The sequence below is a fragment of the Otolemur garnettii genome, unplaced genomic scaffold (genome assembly GCF_000181295.1).
Source record: "Otolemur garnettii isolate 467f Iridium unplaced genomic scaffold, OtoGar3 scaffold00004, whole genome shotgun sequence".
Classification (NCBI taxonomy): domain Eukaryota; kingdom Metazoa; phylum Chordata; class Mammalia; order Primates; family Galagidae; genus Otolemur; species Otolemur garnettii.
This window is the reverse complement of record NW_003852399.1, coordinates 32499228-32521182: the sequence shown is the minus strand read 5'-3', so window position 1 is coordinate 32521182 and position 21955 is coordinate 32499228. Positions and strand designations below refer to the sequence as shown.

The following is a 21955-nucleotide window of genomic DNA, read 5'->3' as shown; positions in this document are numbered from 1 at the left end:
AAAAAAAAAAAAAAAAAAGAAAAAAGAAACCACAAAGTCTGGCCTACGGAAACCACAGGGTGTGTAACTAAAAACATTTCTGGGCATCAGAGGCTCTTAGAGATGAAACACAGCCCCATCGCCCATCAGAAAATGGACTTCATCTCTCTGGATCTCCATTCGCATAGTTGATAAATAAGCTTTGCAGGGATTACATGAACTACTATGTGCAAAACAGCACAGGTCTGGCACATGGGAAATACTCAGAATGGATTCTGAGTATTTGTCATTCCATTATTTCTCCTCTTTGCCTACTCCAGAGGTTCTCAACCTGTGGGTCGCAACCCCTTTGGACTGTATTAAAAGTTTGCCGCATTAGGAAGGTTGAGAGCCACTGGCCTAGTCAGATCCTTCTCACCCTTTAAAATCAAACTAAAGCCAAGTCTCCTCCACTTCTTTGAATTTGTCATGCACACATTGACAATCGATGCCTTCGCTGGGGGCGAATGGCCCAGGATGGCCACTGCTCTCTGTGGAAACCACAAAGGCATTTAGGACAGTAAGCCACGTGGACAGGCTTCCCTTTTTTGCCCCTCTGCAGGCCACAGAGACAGAAGGTCAGCTGGCCTGCCGGCCCTCTGTAGCACCTCCTCAATGCCCTGTGGCTTTCCACCCTCAAGGTCGAGGGTGGAGTTTGATAGTTTCTACAGTACCCACTGTCCCTTCATTGCTACTGCAAAGAATAGCACAGAGGCATTTAAAACCCAAATGCAATTCAGCGGTCGCCACCGCACAGATCGGATTCTTTTAGCTCTGACAACTCGCTCCGCTCTCTCCGAGACCATGTCTGATAAACCCGATATGGCTGAGATCGAGAAATGTGATGAGTCGAAATTGAAGAAGATGGAAACACAAGAGAAAAATCCACTGCCTTCCAAAGAAATGATCCAACAGGAGAAGCAAGCAGGCGAGGCGTAGTAAGGCGAGCGCCGCCAATATGCACCGTACATTCCACAAGCATCGCCTTCTTATTTTACTTCTGTTAGCTGTTTAACTTTGTAAGATGCAAAGAGGTTGGATCAAGTTTAAATGACTGTGCTGCCCCTTTCACATCAAAGTATCCAGAACTCCTGACAACGAAGGCCACGCCTGCCTCTCCCATCTGCCTGTCTGGCTGGCAGGGAAGGAAAAGAACTGGCAAGTTGGTGAAGAAAGAATCGGGGTGGGACGACAGTGAAATCTAGAGTTACATCTAAGCTGGCCCAGGGCTTCTTGCAGGCTGTAAAATGCAGTTTAATCAGAGTGCCATTTTTTTTTGTTTGAATGATTTTAATTATTGGAATGCACAATTTTTTAATAATGCAAATAAAAAGTTATGAAACCTGGAAAAAAAGTAAAACCCAAACGCAGCTGCCTGGATGTCCCCATAGAAGTTTCTGGTGTAAGGGTCAAGGACGGTGGAACAGCCTCAGCCTCAACTTTACAAGCGCTCGAGCACGAATCACCATCACTCCAACATCTCAGTACTCCCGCCAGAGTACTGTTCCATTTCCCTGGTCTCCCATTCTTTGATTTCCTGCCTTCAGGGTGGTTCTCTCCATCTCTGTTTTGCCTCTTTCCTCCTCACTCTCTTCTCTAGCCCATACGCACGCCAGTGGGAGATACGGCTCCCTTTTCCTTTCTACTCTCCCTCAAACCGTCACCAGCACACAAAGTGTGAGGCAGAGCTTTGGAACTGACAGAGCAAAGTCCAGCACAGCCAACAGCAAACACTTACTATTAGAATTCCTGTTAGTAACTGGCCACCAGCCCCCAATCTCCTGAAATGCATTTCCCTCCCCAAAGCATATTGATAATCACTGCAGAGGAAGAAGCTTTAAAAAAAAGAAAGAAAAGAAAATTTAAAGGGTAAGAAATATTACAAATTCTTAGCATGGATCTTAAATTCATCATTCTGACTTCCTTCTTCAAATGGCATCAAAGCAAAACCAAAAGTTTGCCTTCTTTTTGGTGTCGCTATTGCTGTTTCTCTAAAGAATGCAGCCCACAGCTGCCTCTTTCCACGACTGAACTCTTTATTTTTTAAAGAATCCCTCTCTTCTTAAACTGAAGATGCAAGTCGGAGGTGTTAGCTATTGTCCTCCCAGCTGCCTGCCTTCCCCAGCGTGTGCTTGGCATTGCCAAGCCCCTCTGCACTAGAGTGTCTCCCCTCTATCGGTTCCCAAGTTCTCACCTATCCTGTCAACCTGGCTTCCCCTGCCAGATTACTTATCTTTCAGGGCTGGTGCCCACAGTTCTGTCTTTTGTCACTATGCTCCTAGTATCTAGTCCCAGTGGTAGAAGAAGTCTTTTTTTTTTTTTTGAGACAGAGTCTCAAGCTGCCGCCCTGGGTAAAGTACTGTGGTGTCACAGCTCATGGCAACCTCAAACTCTTGAGCTTAAGCGATTCTCTTGCCTCAGCCTCCCAAGTAGCTGGGACTACAGGCCTCCGCCATAATGCCCAGCTATCTTTTTGTTGTAGTCGTCATTGTTACTTTAGCTGGTCTGGGCCAGCTTTGAACCTGCCAGCCTCGGTGTATGTGGCCCGCGCCCTACCCACTGAGCTACGGACGCTGCCATAGAAGAAGTCTTTAGAGTACTTATCAACTGATCTTTTCTAAAACCACACCCATGTAACAATCGGTTTTTGCTTTCTTCCTTCCTGACCTTGTCCACATGTATCCACGGCAAAGGCACCATATGTTAGTTCTTCTGTTGGACTAAATAAAGAAAAGAAATTTAGAAAGAACTTCACACATCATCTGGGTAATTATCCTGTATTTTAATAGAATAGATTAATGTCCCTGCATTAATAAGTGATTCAAATGCTGCTACAAGGGCTGAGCATGATTATCTGACCTTATTACTTAACCCACTCAATTAAAAAAAAAATTCTGCAATGTGATGTGGCAGAACAAACCCTAAATCACTGGTTCTCAACCTGTGGGTCACAACCCACAGGAACTGTATTAAAGGGCCATGGTATTAGGAAGGTTGAGAACCACTGCCCTAAATGTTTCCTGAACTTCAGCAAAGAATAAAGCTACCTACTGATGTGGGGATGGAGGATGGGCGGCTGGTGTATTCTACACAGCCCCAGTAGCCCTAAAGAGAGTACAGTTCTGTAGTCTGCTTGGATTCCTGCCTGGCTTCCTTTGTAACATTCAAACCTAAATCCACTGGAGCCTTTATTTGAAATCTGGCCTGCTCCAGACTTGGGTCCCAACTTGCCCTCCTGCTCTCAACCATTAGCTTGGGCAGTGGTGGGACTTTATTCTGGTTTCCTGGTTCCCTCTGGCATTGGCACCCTATTTCCCAGAAATTTGGGTATCTGCTTTGTAACCCAGTGGCAGTATCTCCCCAGGAGATAAGTCCCAACCCCCAATCCCACTGGCTAGAGTGAAATTTTCACCTCCAAATTCCAGGATCCATATGATGCGAGAGCTCACTCCCCACATAGGCTCTCCTACATGGTATAACTCCATTCATGATGTGCTCTAACCAGGCAACTCTATGGCAACCCAATAATTCTCCTATCCTGTCCCTGCTTGAACGTGACAAATCTTGAATTTAGTTTGAGCCTTTTAATGATATACTTTATCCTATCATTTCCCTCTACCATAGATGATCCTGTTCATCGTAGAACCAAAGTACTCAATCCATAAGTCATTGCTTCCTCACCCATTTTGCATCGTGGCATGTGTAGAAAATAATACTTCTCCATGACTGTATGGCTGTTCTCAGTGAGAGGTGATTGGCTCAGACAGGCACCTCCAGCTGACTCAGACCCCTCTCCAGCCACCCATGGGCTGAAGGTGTCACTATTTCAGCACACTAATGCATTCAGGGCCTGCCTGTATGCCCAGGTTGGGGACAGCTCTGCTGTAATGGCCTAGCTGGCCACCAGCCTGGGTTCTTTGTCCTAGCTGTCTGCCTTTGTGTCAACCTGGATTTTCAGTCCTTCCTGATTTTCTCTGTAAAGTAATAATGTTTCTACATCATATGTCAACTCAAAAAAAGGCATGGGATATATAATTTGAATTTTTTTCCTAACCTAAGCAGGTCAATCAAAGGCTTCCAATTCAAAAGAACAGGAACCTTAGAGATAAAACAAAACACTTAATAAGCCTTCTCGGCTTGGCACCCAGTGGTTAAGGCACCAACCACACGCACCGAGGCTGGCAGGTTCAAACCTGCCCCGGGCCAGCTAAAACAATGACGACAACTACAAAAAATAAAAATAAAAAAAATAACCAGGCATTGTGGTGGGCACTTGTAGTCCCAGCTATTTGAGAGGCTGAGGCAAGAGAATCACTTAAGCCCAGGAGTTGGAGGTTGCTGTGAGCTGTGTGACACTACAGGTCTCCACCAACGGTGACATAGTGAGACTCTGTCTCAAAAAAAAAAAAAAGAAAGAAAGAAAAATAAGCCTTCTTCCTTCAATTGCCTCATTTCTCACATAACTTTATGGTTATTACATTATGTGCTTTTAATAGGATTCCAAATATTTGGCACCCACTCTGTGCCAGGCAACAACTAAACTCTTGCCAGACATCAACTCACTAATTCCTTATATCATCTTTGAGGCAGCAACTATTATTCCCACATCGCAGGTCAGCAGACTGAAACTGAAGGTTAAATGACTTGCTTAGGAAGCAGTGAATAGTATTTGAACTAAAATCTGTCTGACTCTGAAATCCATGCTCTTGAGTGAGAGAAATCATGTGAAGCATATATTATGTATAAAAAATCTTCCACAGACTCTGCTTTTAAGGCATGTCGTATTTCTTTATTTTCTTTAAACCAAATTAAATTAAATCTGATTTTGGGTCCCTATTCCATAGCAGAATTTCAATCTCAGTCAGTACTGAATACTCCTTCAGTTGGGAGACAATTTTCCATGGGTCTTTCGTGTTTTTACCCATCTTGTAAGCAGAGGCACTGACTTCCCTGTGCCTGCAAAGACCAACTTTCAAAGATATTTCTACGGCAAACAGCCTTGGAAGGTAAGATTGTGTCTCCTGCAGAGCAAAGAGCAAGCATGCTTGCTGCCTGTTATACAAGATTGGGGTTCCTCAGCTCAGGGCTCCCCTCCTGCAGGTGCAGGTGTTACCTGGCCCTCTTTGCATCACCCTGTGGGCCCTGGGGCTCAGAGAATCAGTGCAAACTGGGGATCCTCTGGCTGCTAGTATTTCCTTAATGAACTGCCCTTCATCTCTGGCCCAAGAGAGTCTCACATCTGCCAAATTCATGGAATAGTCATAAGTTCACTTATCTGCTTGTAGGTAAGCTTAACTCCCAGACCCTGCACAATTCTTGACACCTTCTAGAATCTGACAGAAACCTGGAAGGCTCACATGATACCCAGAAAGCAGAGACAAGCCCCAGTCTCCCATTCATATGATCACAGCTGGCTCTTTATGGCCCAGACTCTCTTTGTCCATGGAGGGATACTGACCCCAGTGGCCCTGGACAGCAGAAGTAGACAACAGAACTCTGTCTTAACTAGCAAACCCTGTGCTTAGGGGTCCAGCCTTCAGACTGCCCTCCCCTCTGAGGCCAAGCTGCCCCTGGGCCCGCTGGAGAGAACCGAGCACAGGAATCGGCCACTCCAAGACCTCGCCAGTCTTGGAGGATCTCTCCTTTCTCTAGTCCTTCTTTCTTTTACCCGCCTTTTTACCCTCCCCACCTCCTTGCTGTAATCACAGCAACAAGTTTAGGCTGACACTTCTCTTCTGGGCCAGACTTTACCGGAGCAGTGACCACTCCCCTTTATGCACAGGCAAGGCAAAACAGGGCTCTAGCTCCCTAAATTATCCTGCTCCAGTAGCAAGCCCTCAGTGTGATGACCTGTGGTTCACTGTATTTACCCTGGGCATCTCTTTACCCCCCTTTTGTGTTATGTTTGGCTTTAAGTATAAGTAGGAATATTTCTCTTGGTCTCTCATTCAATTACATCAAGGTAGTAGAAAGGAAACTATCTTAGCTGTCTTTCTTCTGGTCCATCAAATTAATATCATCATCTGAAGCACCACACACACAAAATACATAAAATAATAATGCTGATGTTATAACAACAATTAGCATCCTCTTTCTATCCCACATATATTTCTTCTTCCTGCCTGGCTGCCCCCAACAAAAAGGTCTGGGGGAACGAGCTGAACACGAAACTAATTCTTGTAGGTTTTGAGTTTTGCCTTATTTGCTTGCAACCAGTTAGGTCAATTGCAATGTCCTTTTAACCATCGATGTCAGTGAGTATCTATGACAGTCAATATTACTGTACTGACAAGAGCTCCTATTAGGTGCTAACTCTTCTGTTTTCCCAGTTTGAAATAAATCCTCAATACTCTTAGTCCCCAAACAGTCCTGGGTGTGTGTTAGCTATTGGCTTTAATGACACTGTCTACATCTACCTCTCTTGCAAGGCACAGACAGTGCACACACCCTTGGGGATATGAGCTTGTCTAGTTATGAAGAAATGTGGCCCTAGTTATATCTTCAGAGATCTCTCATAAATAATTCTTGCCTGCAAAAAAAAAAAAGCATCAAATCATCTTTCTCATGTTTTATTCCCCTTTGGAATCTTGGGGCTATGTACCCCCTCTTGCATGAGGACAGGGTCCTGGGCTGTCTTATTCACACTGTATCCCATAAGCCTCAAACAGTGTTCAATAAATATTTGTTGACCACGTGAACAAATTAATAGACTATGAGGAGCTAAAAAGATTAAAATATCCTTGATTCAGATCCAAAAGTTAAAATGCTATTCTTTTAAGATTTGTGGAATCCACCCTTAAATAAATTGTTGCTTGTAAGTCTGTCGGGTGCTTAAAGAAGATCAAGAGAAACTATTTCCTTTCCTCACCAATAAAATTTGGTAAATATATAAAATTCTTCACTGCTTGCACCATGAAAATATTGGGAGGTAGGCTTTCTTCCAAGCTTCTCGTCAGTGTTTTGGGGCAGTGTTTCTCTACTGGGGCTCTGATGGCATGTTGTGTACAATTGTTCTATGCATCACAGCACATTTACCATAATTCCTGTCCCCCCACCAAATGTCAGAGGTGCTTCCCAGTCAGCGTGACCTCTCAAAACACCCATACACACGACTCAAGTTTCTTTTTAAGAAGTTATTCTTAATGTTGAGTGAATGAGTTATATCCAAGGACTCCCCCATTTTCTTAGGATAGAGTTCAAATCTAATCACACCTGACCAAGCCCTTCATGGCTTGTCCCCATCACCACTGGCAACTCTATTTCCTGTGATGGCCCCATGTGCCCTTGGCTCCAGCATCACTGTCTAGGTGCCATTGCACAGCGTGCCTTGCTCTGTCACACCCTTGTACTCACGCTGCTCCCTCTGCTCCCCACATTTCCCTGACTGACTCAGGCTCATCGTGCAAATACAGCTCACAAATCTCCTTATCTTGCCTTCATGTTCTGTCAATTTTCCCACCTCAGCCCTACTCAGAGACTATACAACTGTTTGTTTCTTTGTCAGTCTCCCAGTTAAACTTGGAGCTCTCTGAAAATAGAGAGCTTGGCTTCTTCATTTCTGTACCTCCAGCATCTAAGGCTGCGTGCACTCAGCCCACGCACCGTGCCATTAGTATACAGTGTGCACCAAACTGCCTCCAGGATATTAATCGGCTACAATGTGCAGCTGCTGTGCTGTGATCTGGGGGGACCGTGGTGAGGGAGTAAGCCAGATTGAAGTGTCCCTTCTGATGCATACAGTCTAGATAGAAGAAAAGATATTAAACCAGAAATTTCAACTTCGGGGTGAATAATAAAAGAAAAGGTGCAGGGAGAGGGCTGGGGGAAAGTATAGCACAGGACGTCATGCCTACACTCCCACAAGGAAAAATCAGGGAAGGATGAGTAGGTATGAGCTGGGCAGGGATGGGTGGGAGAAGTGTCCCCAGCAGAGGCAGTAGATAGCAGAGTCCACAGCGACAGACTGTGCATTCTCTTTTGCAGATTTATTAATTCATTGTGTCAAGTTCTGAAGTTCCGACTGCCTAGGTCAGATTGCAGGGACCACCATTCACCATCTGCATGACTTTGAGCAAATCACAAATCTGCCTCATTCCCCATTCAATAAAACAGAGATAATGATCTTACACTGGATAGATTTACTGTTAGAACTAAATATAATAGAAGAATCTGCTAAAAAGCACCTCGTGTATAGTCTGGCACCCAGTAAGTGCCCCATAAATATCATCTCTTAATATTTTCTCTTGTTATCATTCTACAGTCATGGGCATGCCAACCATGTGCCAGGCACCATGCTAATCATGAGATGCAGAGAGGAGTAAGACTCGACTTTGGAACTAGGAAGGTAAATGGGGACAATGCATGCACAGGACACAGTGAAAGACAGTTTGGATTGCTCCCATTGTTCTTGCTGTTGTTAGAGGCAGCAGTAGTCATAATACATAAATGCAAGAAAGTGGCCCTGGAGCTATGATGGGATTCAGGAACTCAGGAGAGAAGACGCCTCCTGACTTTGTCTGATGGGTCCTACCCAGCAACTGTCCCACTCCCACAGTTTTGGCCAGTGGTCTCTCCATCCACTCTCCGCCTTCCTCCTGGTGCCCTCTGCCACCAGGGACATCTTCCTATTGGTGTCAAAAGCCTCATTCCCGGCCCACCTCTTGCCCCAGATTCTCTGCCTCCTGCAAACCTCCCTGGCCTCCCTGTCACTACTCTGACTTAGTACTGAATGAGAAAGCCTTGTCTCGTTTGCTGCTTTTTCATAAGTGGGACTAGAAAGACAGCTATCCCCTTAAGTGGCATGTTGCACAATTGTAAAATAAGGGCCTATGGGCCCATTCCAAGTAATCAAAGAAATATGTTTGTCATGAAAAATTCATGTATCAAAATTGGCCAACAAACCATACAGCATCTTGGAGTCATTTTAGTATAGTTAACTTTCCGTAGTGTTTGTTAAGAACAGATTTCTCCAACCTCACCCCCACTCTCAGATTATTAAGTCAAAATGTCCACGGGTAAAATGTGGGAATCTGTTTTTAGCATGTTCCCCAAGTGATGTTTTTTTCTTTTTTTCTTTTTCTTTTTATTTTTTTTAGACAGCATCTCACTCTGTTGCCCAGGCTAGAGGGCTGTGGCATCAGCCTAGCTCACAGCAACCTCAAACTCTTAGGGTTCAAGAAATCCCCTTACCTCAGCCTCCCAAGTAGCTGAGACTGTAGGCTGCCACCACAACACCCAGCTAATTTTTTCTACTTTTCATAGAGACAGGGTCTCACTGTTGCTCAGGCTGGTCTCAAACTCCTAATAGACTCAAGCAATCCTCTCGCCTTGGCCTCCCAAAGAGCTAGGATTACAGGCAGGAGTCACTGCACCCAGCCCTAAGTGATAATTATTAAAAACATGTTTGGGTATCAATGCTTTGTGCCAGTTACTACTGCTACAAACCAAACACACCAAAATTTAGTGGTATGACATAACAACTTTATTATTCTCATGATTCTTTTTTTTGTTTTTTTTGAGACAGAGTCTCTGTATGTCTCCCTTGGTAGAATGCCATGGCACTACAGCCCACAGCAACCTCAAACTCTTGGGCTCAAGTGATTTTCCTGAATCAGCCTCCCAAGTAGCTGAGACTAGAGGAGCCTGCCACAATGCCCAGCCATTTTCCTGTTGTGCTTGTCATTGTTGTCTAGCAGACCCAGCCAGGCTTGAACCTACCAGCCCCTTAAGTGGCACGGAAACCAAACTGTCCATGATATGTGGCTGGCACCCCCACTGAACTATGGGCACCGAGCCTATTCTCATCATTCTATGGGTCAGAAATTTGAATAAGGAAAAGGAAGTAGGGCTTGTGTGGGCTCCTCAATGCCTGGGTCTTTGAGAAGACTCAAGGTGCAGCCATCTGAAGATGCAACTGGATGTCATCACAGGCTGGCAGCTGATGCTGCCTGTCAACCAGAGCACCCATGTCCAGCCCGGCAGCCTCATGGCCATGGGACTTTTTGCAGGGTGGCTGGCTTCTTCAGAATGAGCATCCCAAGAGGACAGAGTGGATGCAGCATGGCCTTTTCTGACTGAGACTCAGAATCCAGAGGCATCACTTCCACCACAGCATTCTACAGGCCAAAGCAGTCACAAATACACCTAGATTCAAAGAGAAGGGTCATAGACCCCCTCCTCTCAACTGGGTGGAGCATCAGATTTTTTTGAATGGCCAAGTGTCTTATTTCAATCCTTAATGGTCACCTACAAGCATCCTTTTCCCTAGATAGTCTTCAAACTTGTAAGTTTCTGACAAACCCCAAGCAAATCTATGGATTACTATTTCCTTGGAACCCATCAATAGTTCCAAATGGTACCTGGATCCACTTGTGGGACTATTCTGCTTTATAAAGTTCATTCCTAATACCTTCGATTCAGAAGCAATACTTATTAATCCTGTCTTTAAATTCATTCATCCATCCTCTCTTCAGACCTCTTCAGAAAGGTTTAGAAATACCAGCCATATTTTTCTCATCTTTTAGGTTCATATAAAACTAAGAATTAAAATCCTTACAGTATACAGGTTATAAATTATACCTTTTCCCAGATATTTCCCATAAAGTATTCAGTCTTATAAAAAATATTGTGATCCAAAGTCTAGAAGAGACTAAAGGATAAATTTTCATCCTAATTCATCATGCACATATACAATTCTTTTGGCTGGTGTCTGTCTTGTTTATGCATTTGAGCATGTTTTATTCATGTTCCTGTATATAATTGTCCACGCTTATGTCACACTATCCATTCAAATGCCTAAGCATTATAAAATACACATATAATTTTTTACTACTTGGGATTACATAGAAATTAGATGTGTCAGGTTTTTGTGTATTTTGATGATATGACACTAAAATAGTTGAGTCCATAAGTTCAAATTCTGAAGCATATTAATCACTTTGTTACAGTAACATGCACAGATGCGGTAGAATAATAGCAGTCTGTGTGATTGCTCTAGCAAGTTCTATTAGAAATGTGTGTATTTTTCCCCCAGAGCCATCTTCATTTTTTTTCCTTCCATATAAAATTGGTTCAGGGAAAAAAAAAAAAAAGACTCAAATCCACATTGGCATTTTCAAGGAATCACACTATCTAATGTGAGACATTTTATCACATTAGTAATCAGATTCAGAGAAAAAGTTTTTGGGGACATGTGAAATTTTTAATTCAGCTCAATGGCTATAGAACTAAATCGGAGCACTGTAGCAAATATCACCAACCACACAGGCCCAATCACACAATAATAACCCTTCCATACAACTCCTCTGATGTCATATTGCTGCCCATTCTAAATTACCAAGGAGTTTTAAAGAATACTGCTTATTTGTTTGTGAATACACAGTGTATTTCCTTCTAATTACATTCCGATCACACTTTGCAGAGGAAAATACATCTGGCCTATCAATGGCATAAAACGGGTATTTCCTCAGGGGTGTGTAAAGTGTATATAAATCTAAGCTCTTGGCTGAGATTTGCAGCGATGCTAATACACAGGTCACTTGTGCACTGATTTTTCTTTGTGATTTGGGAGCAGTGCTTGCAAGCTCTCTGAGGTGTAATGAGATCATGGGCAGTTTGGCTTCCATGCACAAAGATTTAACTCTTTTACAAGTAGTCCCCCTGCCCCGGTACATTAGGTTCCTACATTGCCTTAATATGCCAGCCTCCCATCTATATTTATTTGGGGAAAAAAATAACAGCATTTCCTTTAGTTTACTCAGACTAAGAGAAATAATTTCATATGTATGCATACAGTCGTGTGCTACCCAGATGACACTAAATAAATACGTTATGGGGCTCTCTTTTTTTAATGGCTTGATTTTTTTTTTCCCGTGATTGCCTTCACCAATAAAAGTATAGTCTGTGGAAAAGCACCCTTCTGGATAATCCATTGTCTCATTTTAACTCATTTTTATCAAGGAATTCCCCCTGCAGCAATCCCCACTGCCAGCCATTAGCTGTGCACATCTGCCCGCAGTAATGACCAATCCTGGGCACATACCTGACTGCCATCTAATTTAGACTTCACCCATAGGATGCTAATACCATGTCTCCAGGGCCAGCTAAATTCTGGACTGTTGACTCATTACAGTTATCACTTCATTTGGTCTTGGGAAGTGAATTAAGAGCCCCTAAGGTCGCAAATAGGTCAAATGCTTATGCCGCAGGCCCTTGGCTTAACCATGTCCATCCTCATGTACATTCAGGCACGATGTGTGTCTGGTCACAGCCCTCAGAATCTTATTACAGTGGTAGCCTAAATAGAAGACATTTCGATCTCATCCCTTCCTCTATGCAATACAAAATATCTTGGCTATGTGGTCTATGTGACCACAAAGAAACATGTATTTCATATCAAGAAGTAGAAAGACCATATATTAAAATTTATTCTACCTGACTGTAATGCTTTTTATCTGTTTTCTTAGTTCTTTAAACAAGTCTGGCTTAAAGAGATGAGATCGTTTAATTAAAGCAAAGGAAATTAGAAGAAGGATTTTAAAGTTCTCACATCATTTTCACCAGACCCTAAACCCTTAGTCTTTTCTACTAACTTATAAAGGACTGTAAGGCAAGGGTGGTAAGAGGAAGCTGTATGTATACCAAGGGGGCTGGACTATCCTAAGCCAGTAGTAAGGACTGTCATGAGACCTAGAGGATCCACCGAACAAGAACGTTACTGGAGAGACCGCTGCCATGATCCAGACAAGAAGTCACTATCCCCTGAACTAAAGCTCAGGATGTTTTAAGAGATATTTTGTACATAGATGTACTAGGACTTAGAGGTGGAAGATGAAGGACTAGAAGTTGAGGCAGATGTAGATCTCAGCTCTGACATCTAAAGATGGTGGGAGCCATCACTCCTATCCTTAAAACAAGGCAAAGCTGGACAAACTGAAAATCAGCAAGTTTTTCTGGACCTATCACAGGTAGGAACTAAGGTAGCGAGGCAAACTGCCTCCCTGAAGCCAGGGAAGATAGGCCCATTCCAAAAGATGAAACAAACAAGATCTTTTAACTTGGAACAGAAGCCGCAAGGGCCACAAGCTGGTAGAAACACCTAAATGGTAATTTTGGTGAACTGCTCGAGGTGCGTGTGGAAGAAATGCTCAGGGGTCTACGAGTTTGTGGGGCACACTTTCTGAGCTTTCCCTTTCAGAACCTTTTTCAACCCACCAGGTTTTCACAGCAAGGACCTGGCAGGGGAAGGGAAGAATATCGACTGTAAATGTGTCACAGCCATCCCCAAAACAGAGGTCTAGTCTCCAGGGGAAGAGACTTCACTTGTGTGGAATTCTGAAACCTCATCTCATCTGGAGGAAAAGAAATTTTTCCCACTGCAGCTCCCCCACCCCCACCATTCTATCTCTCTTACGGGGGAAAAACAATGTCATAGTCATCGAGGAACACGGCTTCAAGGCACTAGATGAGGAAGGAAACCAGCAGCCAGAGATTGGTAGAGGAAGGGGGAGGCTGTACCACTAGAGGAAGAACAGAAACACACACAAAGGCCGGAAGCCTTAAGACTCAGGCTCCCTAAAAGACTGAGATTGATCAGAAGATTGTGGGGTGTCCCCCTCCCCCACACCCTGCCAGCACAGGACAGGCTGCAATGTAACAGCAGGGGATCACAGCTGAAAGAGGGGCAAGACCCACACCCTGTCCCAGGAGCAGGAAGTAGGGAAGCCTCCAAGCCAACACAGAGCACACAAATAAGGACACTAGAGAAAACACTGATCACCAGCACCCCAAATAAAAACATAGCCCAGTTCCTAGCCGGATTAACATCAATCCTCCCACTGTAGACCTGGGTACCTCAGTTTATTACCCAACATAACACGTCCAGCTTTCAACAGCAACAACAACAACAAAAAATTGCAAGGCATGCCAAGAGGCAAGAAAAAACGGAGTGTGAAGAGAAAAAGCCATCATCAGAATCAGACTCAGATATGACACAGATTTGGGAATTATCATACAGGGAATTTGAAATAAACACATTAAAGGCTGCAGTGGAAAAGAAGGTAGGCAACATGCGGGAACAGATGGGCAATATAGGCCGAGGGATGGAAAGTCTAAGAAAGAACCCAAAGGAAATGCTAGAAATTAAAAACACGGTACAGAAATGGAGAGGGCCCAGACTGGCTCATTAGCAGAGTTGAGTCTCCTGCTCAGGTGATAGAGCAGATGGTGCTGGCCTTCACCAGGCCAGGGAAAGACAAGTGGAAGGACTGGTTTGGAGCAAAATGACATTTTCCATTTTTTTTACCTGAAAGAGACAGTTTCCAATGTCAGTATAGGTCAAGAATGCTGACAAGGAAGTGGACCGCTAAACAGAGACATCCAGGAAAGAAGGAATGGTTATCAGGTGATTGTTGGTGAGTAGGGCCAGAGAATCAAAGCTGGGGAAGCCTCCGTGCAAACCTGGGGCAGAATTCAGAGCGCAGAGAAAGAGAAGTGAAAGGAAGGGGGAGAGTGAAGATAGGAAGCTGAAGCTCTTCTTGGAGAAACTTGGCAGGGTATGGCCGGGAAGAAGGACAACAGATTCGGGACAGAGAGTCAGAGACTGTTTCTTAAGATGGGAAATTGTGAAAATGGTCATAGGCTGAGCAGGAAGAAAGGTTAAATATGTGAGGAAGGGAGAGAAGAGATTCATGAAGTAAGGCTTTAATGCTAACTGGAGGGACTGAGATCCTGAATGCAGGTAGAGGAACCACCTTCCATTAAAAAATATCTTCTCTCATAGCAAAAGGAGTGAAGTGGGGAACAAAGCTAGAGATACTGATGAGTTTGCAAATCAAGTCTGGGACAGGAAATTCAAAGAATTCATGCAGACTGTTGAATCAGGCCACAGTACTCCATAGGCTGGTCACTTCCAAATATCATTTGTCTTGTACTTGATTTAAGCATCTCCAGAAATACACACACACACACAAATGCTACTGTCAATCTTTATTTAACTAAAGCTTAATTTTATTCTATATTTGTATAAAAAGGCATTATATATTATATATACCACTTACCCTAAGATTATCATGCTTCTTTCCTAGAGGGTACATTCTCCACCTTGAAAGTACTTGTCTGTGCCAGATTTTCTAATTGTCAGACTTTTTACAACAGCTCTGATAGCCATTCCAGAAAAGAGTTCCGAAGTTGCTTTGAAGGGTGGACTAGGCACTGGCATCGGTGCACAGCTTCCCAAGGAGAGTACTTCAAAGGTGACCATAGTGATATTTATCAAAGAGGTATGTAACACTTTTTCTAGGATGAATTCATGAACTTAATTGTCTGATCTCATACAAGGAACCCTGCCACAAAAAGGCAAATTCTTCTAACTTAGTTTCAGAACAACCTAACCACCCACATGCACCCCATTACAACCATGCCCACTGACCTTGGAAACCAGCTCTCTTGGGCTTCCAGCTTCTGACTTGAAGCAAACAATGTTGCTCAGTTTCCCATCCCAGCTTCCTCCCCAGACATAGCTCTTTGACTGGGCAAATTCATAAACAACTTTTCAAAATTCACATCCTCCTATTTCCAGCCATTCTCTCAAATATCCCCTTCCAGTATGTCCTATCTGCAGGCAATCCCCACTGAGTCTGCCCAGGCCTCGCAGACAAAACCCAACACCTCAAGCTAGTGGCAGCAGCCCTGAATTTCTGGTTAAGCTTCACTGTCACCTTCCTGGCTGTCAGGCTGTCAGCTGTCATTTCTCTCTTCCATCAGTGTGATTCTGACTTGCAACCTCCTCTGCCCTCTTCCAGTTTGCTGCTTCTTAGCTGCTCTGGGCTGGGAAACAAGACAACTGAATATGTTGAAAAGAGAATACTAAATAGGAACTTGGGAAGATCTTGGGAAGTGCTAAGGTGCCTGGCTTCAAAGCAGGGACATTGAGTCTCATGCTTCATATCTCCACAGGCCTTTCTCACTTACTTTTTCAGCTCAAAGCTGTCTTCCAGACAGACCTCTATATGCATGAGCTGCTACCATATATATCTTGGGTTTTCTTAAAACAAAATAAATGCCAGCATTTCTTATGACACTGGCATCATAATTGAGCTACAGTAAAATAAGGAACTGGGTGAAGGGGACTTGTCCTAACATAATATACTTTTCAACCACTATTACCAAAGTGTTTTCCTGAAATTCATCACAATTTATAACCTATGTTCCCCTTTAAGCTCTTATGTTGGGAAGTGGTCCTAATTCTTTCATCTGTTTTCACATTGTACAATATGAACTAACCTACAGAATTGATGACCACCTTCCAACCCCCAACTTGGTGAGACCCAGAGAAGAGTTAAGGAAGCAAATACCCATTCAGTGGATTCCCCAGGAGGGCCCCAGATACAAGATAGAAGGAAGAGTCTGGTAACCACTCCATCTGTAACAGCTATCCTCATTTCCATTATAAGCTGCAAATGGCAAAATCGATGGGGAGAGATGAAACTAGAATATAAAGAGACTTAAAACTGCTACAAATCACTGCTTTACCCTGGGCAGAAACTCCTCGGAGAGTTTTTCTGAGAAAGGCTCTGCTATTCAGCCAAAGTACTAAGCTTCTCCTAAAAGACTTCGCCCCCAAGTGGACAAACAGGCTGTCAGTGCCTCCTAACCCATCCCAAGGGGTCATGTGGGGCACTAGCTTCTGAGTACCACTCCCAGCAAGATCCTGAGCACAGGAGAAGCATGGAGAAGCAGCGCTGCTCTGCTCAATAGTGGCCAATCGAGTGCTTTCACCTGAGCCTCCAACCAAGGGCTTGGGGGCAGGAAATGGGCAGGTTAAGATGAAAAGGGGTGGAGAGGGCTCCCTCCATTCAGACTCCCTTCAGTCCCTGAGGGAAGAGATTTCCTTCTGCTGCCAAGTGAACGGCATCACCCCTCGGTAGATTGCCCTCTCTGTCCCTTGCTTCTCCCACCAGAAGTTTTTTTGGAAATATGCACCTCTCATTTTTCTCATATCCATTTTCTTAAATTCTTCAAAAATTTATTCATTTCTTTATTCCAAGTACTTACTAAAGACTTAATATGCACCAAATGCTGAATCCCTGATCCTTATATTCTAGAGAGGAATAGAAAACCAAATAAATATATACTTAAAAAAAATAACCTGTGCTTGGAAAGAAAATAAACAAGATTAGAAGACACAGAACGATGGGGGCAGGAAAGGCCTTTCTGAAAGATAGAATCTGAACAAAAACATGGAGAACAAAGAGGAGTAGCCATGGGCAGATCTGAAAAGACAGTGCCCCAGACTGGAGGACAGCAAGTGAGCAGTCTTCCAGGTGGGCAGCTGGAGCAGGAGGAAGGAGGCCAGTAGAGCACAGACAGCAAGTGGGAAGAGGGACAAAGGAACAATGACAACGACACTGGTGGCAGCCATTGGGCTACTCATGAGGGACCTCAGAGGCCACAGTGAGACAGCAGACTGTGTTCTAAATGTGACAGAGAGCCACTGTAGCTGAGTACAAAGGAGTGGCATGGTCACTCTGGCACCTGTTGAAAACATACTGGAGAACGCAAGACTGGGAGAGAGACCAAGAGAAGATTCTTGTAGTGATCCAGGAAAGAGGCAATGGTGGCTTAGATTTGCCTAGTCGTAAAGGAGAAAAAAGGAAGTAGTTAGGTTCAGGAAGGGCTAAGACAATAGATCTGACAGGATCTATAGAAGATAAGATAAAGGACATGGGAGCTAGAGAGAAGTCAGGGAAATTTCAAGGTGGTAGAACTGAAGACAAGGATGAGCGCTGATTCTCCCAACAGGGATAGGGCAGCCCCAAAACAAGGATGAGTGGTGGGACTCTCAACAGAGACATGAGGATTGACGACAAGGATGAGCAATGCTCCTCCCAAGAGATGAATGGTGCTCCTCCCAATAGAGATGGGGCAGCTTAAACACAAAACTAGACACATTTGAGAAACCAAAAGACCAGAAAGAGAGAAAGAAATACCAAAAGGGATAGGGGCAACTCACAAAAACATACTGGCATGGGTTCCCCTTAAAAGGGGAATGCTTGTAGTCTGTTGGTGGGAATGTACAACCTCTATGGAGAACAGTATGGAGACTCTTTCAAGAATTAAAAGTAGACCTCCCATTCAATCTAGCAATCTTACTGCTAGGTATTTAACCAAAGAAAAGGAAGTAATTTATAAAAAAAGAAACCTGTGCCGAAATGTTTATCACATAATAATTTACTGCAAAGATTTGGACCCTACCTAAGTGCCCATCAACTGATGAGTAGATAAAGAAAATGTGGTTTATATACCATGGAGTACTATTCAGCCATAAAAAGGAATCAAATAATGTTTTTTGCAGCAACTTAGATGGAACTAGAGACCATTATCCTAAGTGAAGTAAGTATCTCAGGAATGAAAAAATAAATACCCCATGTTCTCACTTAAATGAAGCTCACCACGAAAGTTCTGAGACAGGCTGTTGTGGTCCATTATTTCACTTCCGAGAAATACAGTCAACAGCAGCATCCCTTCTGAGTCACCTGTGCAAGTTTCAGCTTATCAGCTTAGCCAAGAGGCTTCGTTTCTGGCCAATGGCACTCAGTCCCTGTCAGCTACGGAGCAGGGAAGAGAGCACTTTCACACCATGATTTTCTGTGATTTTAAAAATGTGTTAAACGAGTTTCAAAGCCTTGAACATTTGCAATGGGCTTTCTAGGATCTTACGCCTTCCCACGTGATAATTTTTTGGTGGTTTCAAGAATTTAGAAGAGGCTGAACTTCTCTGAAAGATGAGGGGAGAAGTGGGCTTCCAGCAACCATAGTGACTGAGGAAAACATCACCGAAAATATGGCTTGCAAAAACAATCGTATGGCATTTAGGAACCATGAAGCCGTACTATAGCTTAGGTCCCCAGCAGTGTTCAAAATCCTGCACATTTATCTCCAAGTCAGGAAAGTTTCATCTTGATGGGGGCCTCTCACACTTGGACAGAGAAGCAAAAGCACATCCGTGGTGAATGGTGTGAAGACATGCCGGTCAGAGGGTAGAAAGTAAGGGTCCTGGAAAGGACTGCAGTTAGTTGCCCTCAGTCTTTGGCTAGTTATTCTGAGTAACCCCAGGGCTGGGGCTCCTTCACCCAGGGGCCACCACCACTACACTCATGTCCTCCAGAAATAACACAAGGCTACTGCCACATCTCATTCCCTAGACAGAATGTGGTGATGACAAGGGCCAGATTCCATAGGGCCTCACTAAAACCAGCGTGAAGGCAAAGGGGGTTTCCAGGAGGATGCACTATGCTGGCTTATGTTTTGGACAGTTAGCCAAAAGCAATATGGAGCTTGGGGATGGAGAGAAGAGTGAGGAAGCCAGTAGTCCAAGCCAGCTAATGAGGCCCTGAACTAAATCTGCAGCCATAAGGAAACCAAGAACAAGATGAATCCTATTGACTTCAGAGAGATAAACTCAAAGGAGCTCAGCAACTGTTTGGATGTGAGTGTGAGATTTCCAACACAGGACACAGGGGAAGTCGTGAAGACATGAGGAGAGGTTCAGAATGAAAACATGGCTCGGAGATGGTAATTACTGATTTAGAGGTGCATGTGGCCTCTCCACATTCTCAATGGAAGCTCGGGGAGCATCCAGGATGCCTAGCTCAAGATCCATGCCTAAATACAAGCCAGAGACAGGGAGTGGCTTAGCCAAAGTCACTGTGCTAATGACCATCACGGATGGAAATACAACTCCAAATACCATGAGCTCGCCCTTGTAGCCCCCCAGCTCTGTATTCTGCTCTCTTCCAGGTCACTATTGGACATAACTGATCATGCAATTCTATCAGTTAAAAAAATGAGCAAGCAATAGACCATATGCAAATTATATAATATTCTGCTATACCAGTACATTAATTATGTCATAAAACTTAAAAAAGAATTAAAAGTCGAGGTTATATGATTTACCTTCTGCATTCACTGGAGTGGATGCCCCTCCCACCCTAAGAAGACTGCAGTGCTGAGTGTTGTCCCAGGCAGCCAGTGGAAACACAGTGGAATTTAGGATCATCTCAGTATTACAGGGTTTTGTGATTGCATTTGTTTTCTGTTGCTACTGTTACAAATACCACAAATTTAGTGGCTTAAAACAATAAACTTACTATTTCACAACATCCACAGATCAGCAGGCTCTATGGGTCCTCCAAGAAGAGACTTACAAGGCTGACATCAAGGGTCAGCAGGTCTACATTCCTTTCTGGAGCTTCTTAGGGAGAGTATGCTTCCGGGTCCATTCAGGTGGTTCAAATTAAGGGCATTGTTCTCAGCCTGTAGAGGCCACGTTCCTGGGCTTGTGGTCAATGGTCTGAGTTCTTCCTACATTTCTTTTTTTTTTTTTGCATCTTCCCACACTTCTAATCTCCCTGACTTCCCCCTTTGTTTCATTTTACTGATGGCCAAATCACTCCTCTGAGTCTCAATTTCTCCAACAGCAAAATGGGGAGAATAACATCTATCTCTGATGACTGGTTTGGTGATTAATGGCATAACAGGAAATCATTTTGAATACTGTAAATCAACAAATGTGGGAAGAGATGGGAGTTGGGAGAAATTAAAACAGAAAAGGAGGGACAGGGAGCTTTTCTCTGCACTTAAGATGACCATTATGATTCTAGTAATAGGGAAATACATTGAATATCAACAAAACACCAAAATTAGAGCTATATTTTTTGTAAAAGCATTTTGTGAATGTTGAGGGTTTTTATAAAATATCATGTCATAGTAAACACAAATTAAACATAAGCCTCATGGAGATTTAGTCTGTCTTTAAATTATAAAAAGAATTGTAATTTAAAATTTATATAAATAAAAACTGAACATAAGCTAACACAAAACCATAAAGCCTATAGGTATACAAATACCAGTTGATATTGAGTCTGTCCTAGCTGTGCAGACATTATCAGGGCACCTGCTGTTGTCAAGGTTATCCAGCAAAATAGAACCAATAGGGTCTATATGGACTTAGAGAAAGAAAGTTATAAGGGATTGACACAAATGATTATGGAGGCTGAGAATTCCCAAGATCTGCTGTCTGCAAGGTGGAGAAGCAGAAAAGTCAGCAGCATATACACAAGTACAAGTCAGAGAGCCTAAGAACCTAGGAAGCCAAGGGTAGAACTACCAGTTCAAGTGCAAAGGCCCAAGAACCAGGAGGGTCGATATCCAAGGGCAGGAGAAGATGGCTGTCCCAGCTCAAGCAGGAGGTAAATTCACCCTCCTCTGTCTTTTCTATTCCGTGCCTCAGAGGATTGATGGCACCTGTCTACATGGGGGAAGGTGATCTGTACTCATTCTACCAATTCAAATTCTAATTTCTTCCCAGAAGCACTCTCACGAACACATGCAGAAATAAAGTTTTACCTGCTGAGTATTTCTTAACCCAGTGACATTGACACATAAAATTAGTCATCACAGGGCCAGTTACCTGACTTCATTTCTCAGCTGTAAAATAGGAATAATAATAGCATCTACCTTAGGATTGTTGAGAGAAGTAAATGAAAGAGGGTGTGTAGAATACTCAGCACAATGCCACGCTGTGAATATTATCTATTATTTTGTCACTGAATTTAGAAGAATGAGATTATGATCAATAAGTCGTCAAGGCAAAAATGTGACAACACGTAATCTCGTACTAGTTCATAGCCCTTCCTGAGAAGGTAAAAAGGCTCACATCACCCTCAAAAAACAATACGCAAAAGAAAAATGAAGAATAAACATATCTTTCAGGACACCCAAGGTAATAAATATGGCATCCATTATGTACTCTAACCCGATTCTGTCTTTCTGTAGCTTGCAAGACTCAGAGCAGTAATTTAGCTAAAAGCAAAGGTTATGTGAATTTGCACTTCAGCGACTAGCAGTTCTGGAAGATGCTTCCAACAGGTGCACCCTC

General features: G+C 43.5%; 1 protein-coding gene across 1 annotated transcript; it reads left to right on the top strand.

Moving 5' to 3' along the window:
• The first annotated feature begins 633 nt into the window (after positions 1 to 633).
• LOC100960952 lies at positions 634 to 1216 on the top strand. The gene has a single exon (XM_012809575.1). The coding sequence runs from the start codon at positions 634 to 636 to the stop codon at positions 955 to 957; it is 324 nt and encodes a 107-aa protein (XP_012665029.1). The 3' UTR covers positions 958 to 1216.
• The last annotated feature ends 20739 nt before the right edge of the window (positions 1217 to 21955 follow it).

What these genes read in the sequence shown, in the direction of transcription:
- LOC100960952 (XM_012809575.1), top strand. Translation starts at nt 634, where the DNA reads ATGCCCTGTGGCTTTCCACCCTCAAGGTCGAGGGTGGAGTTTGATAGT.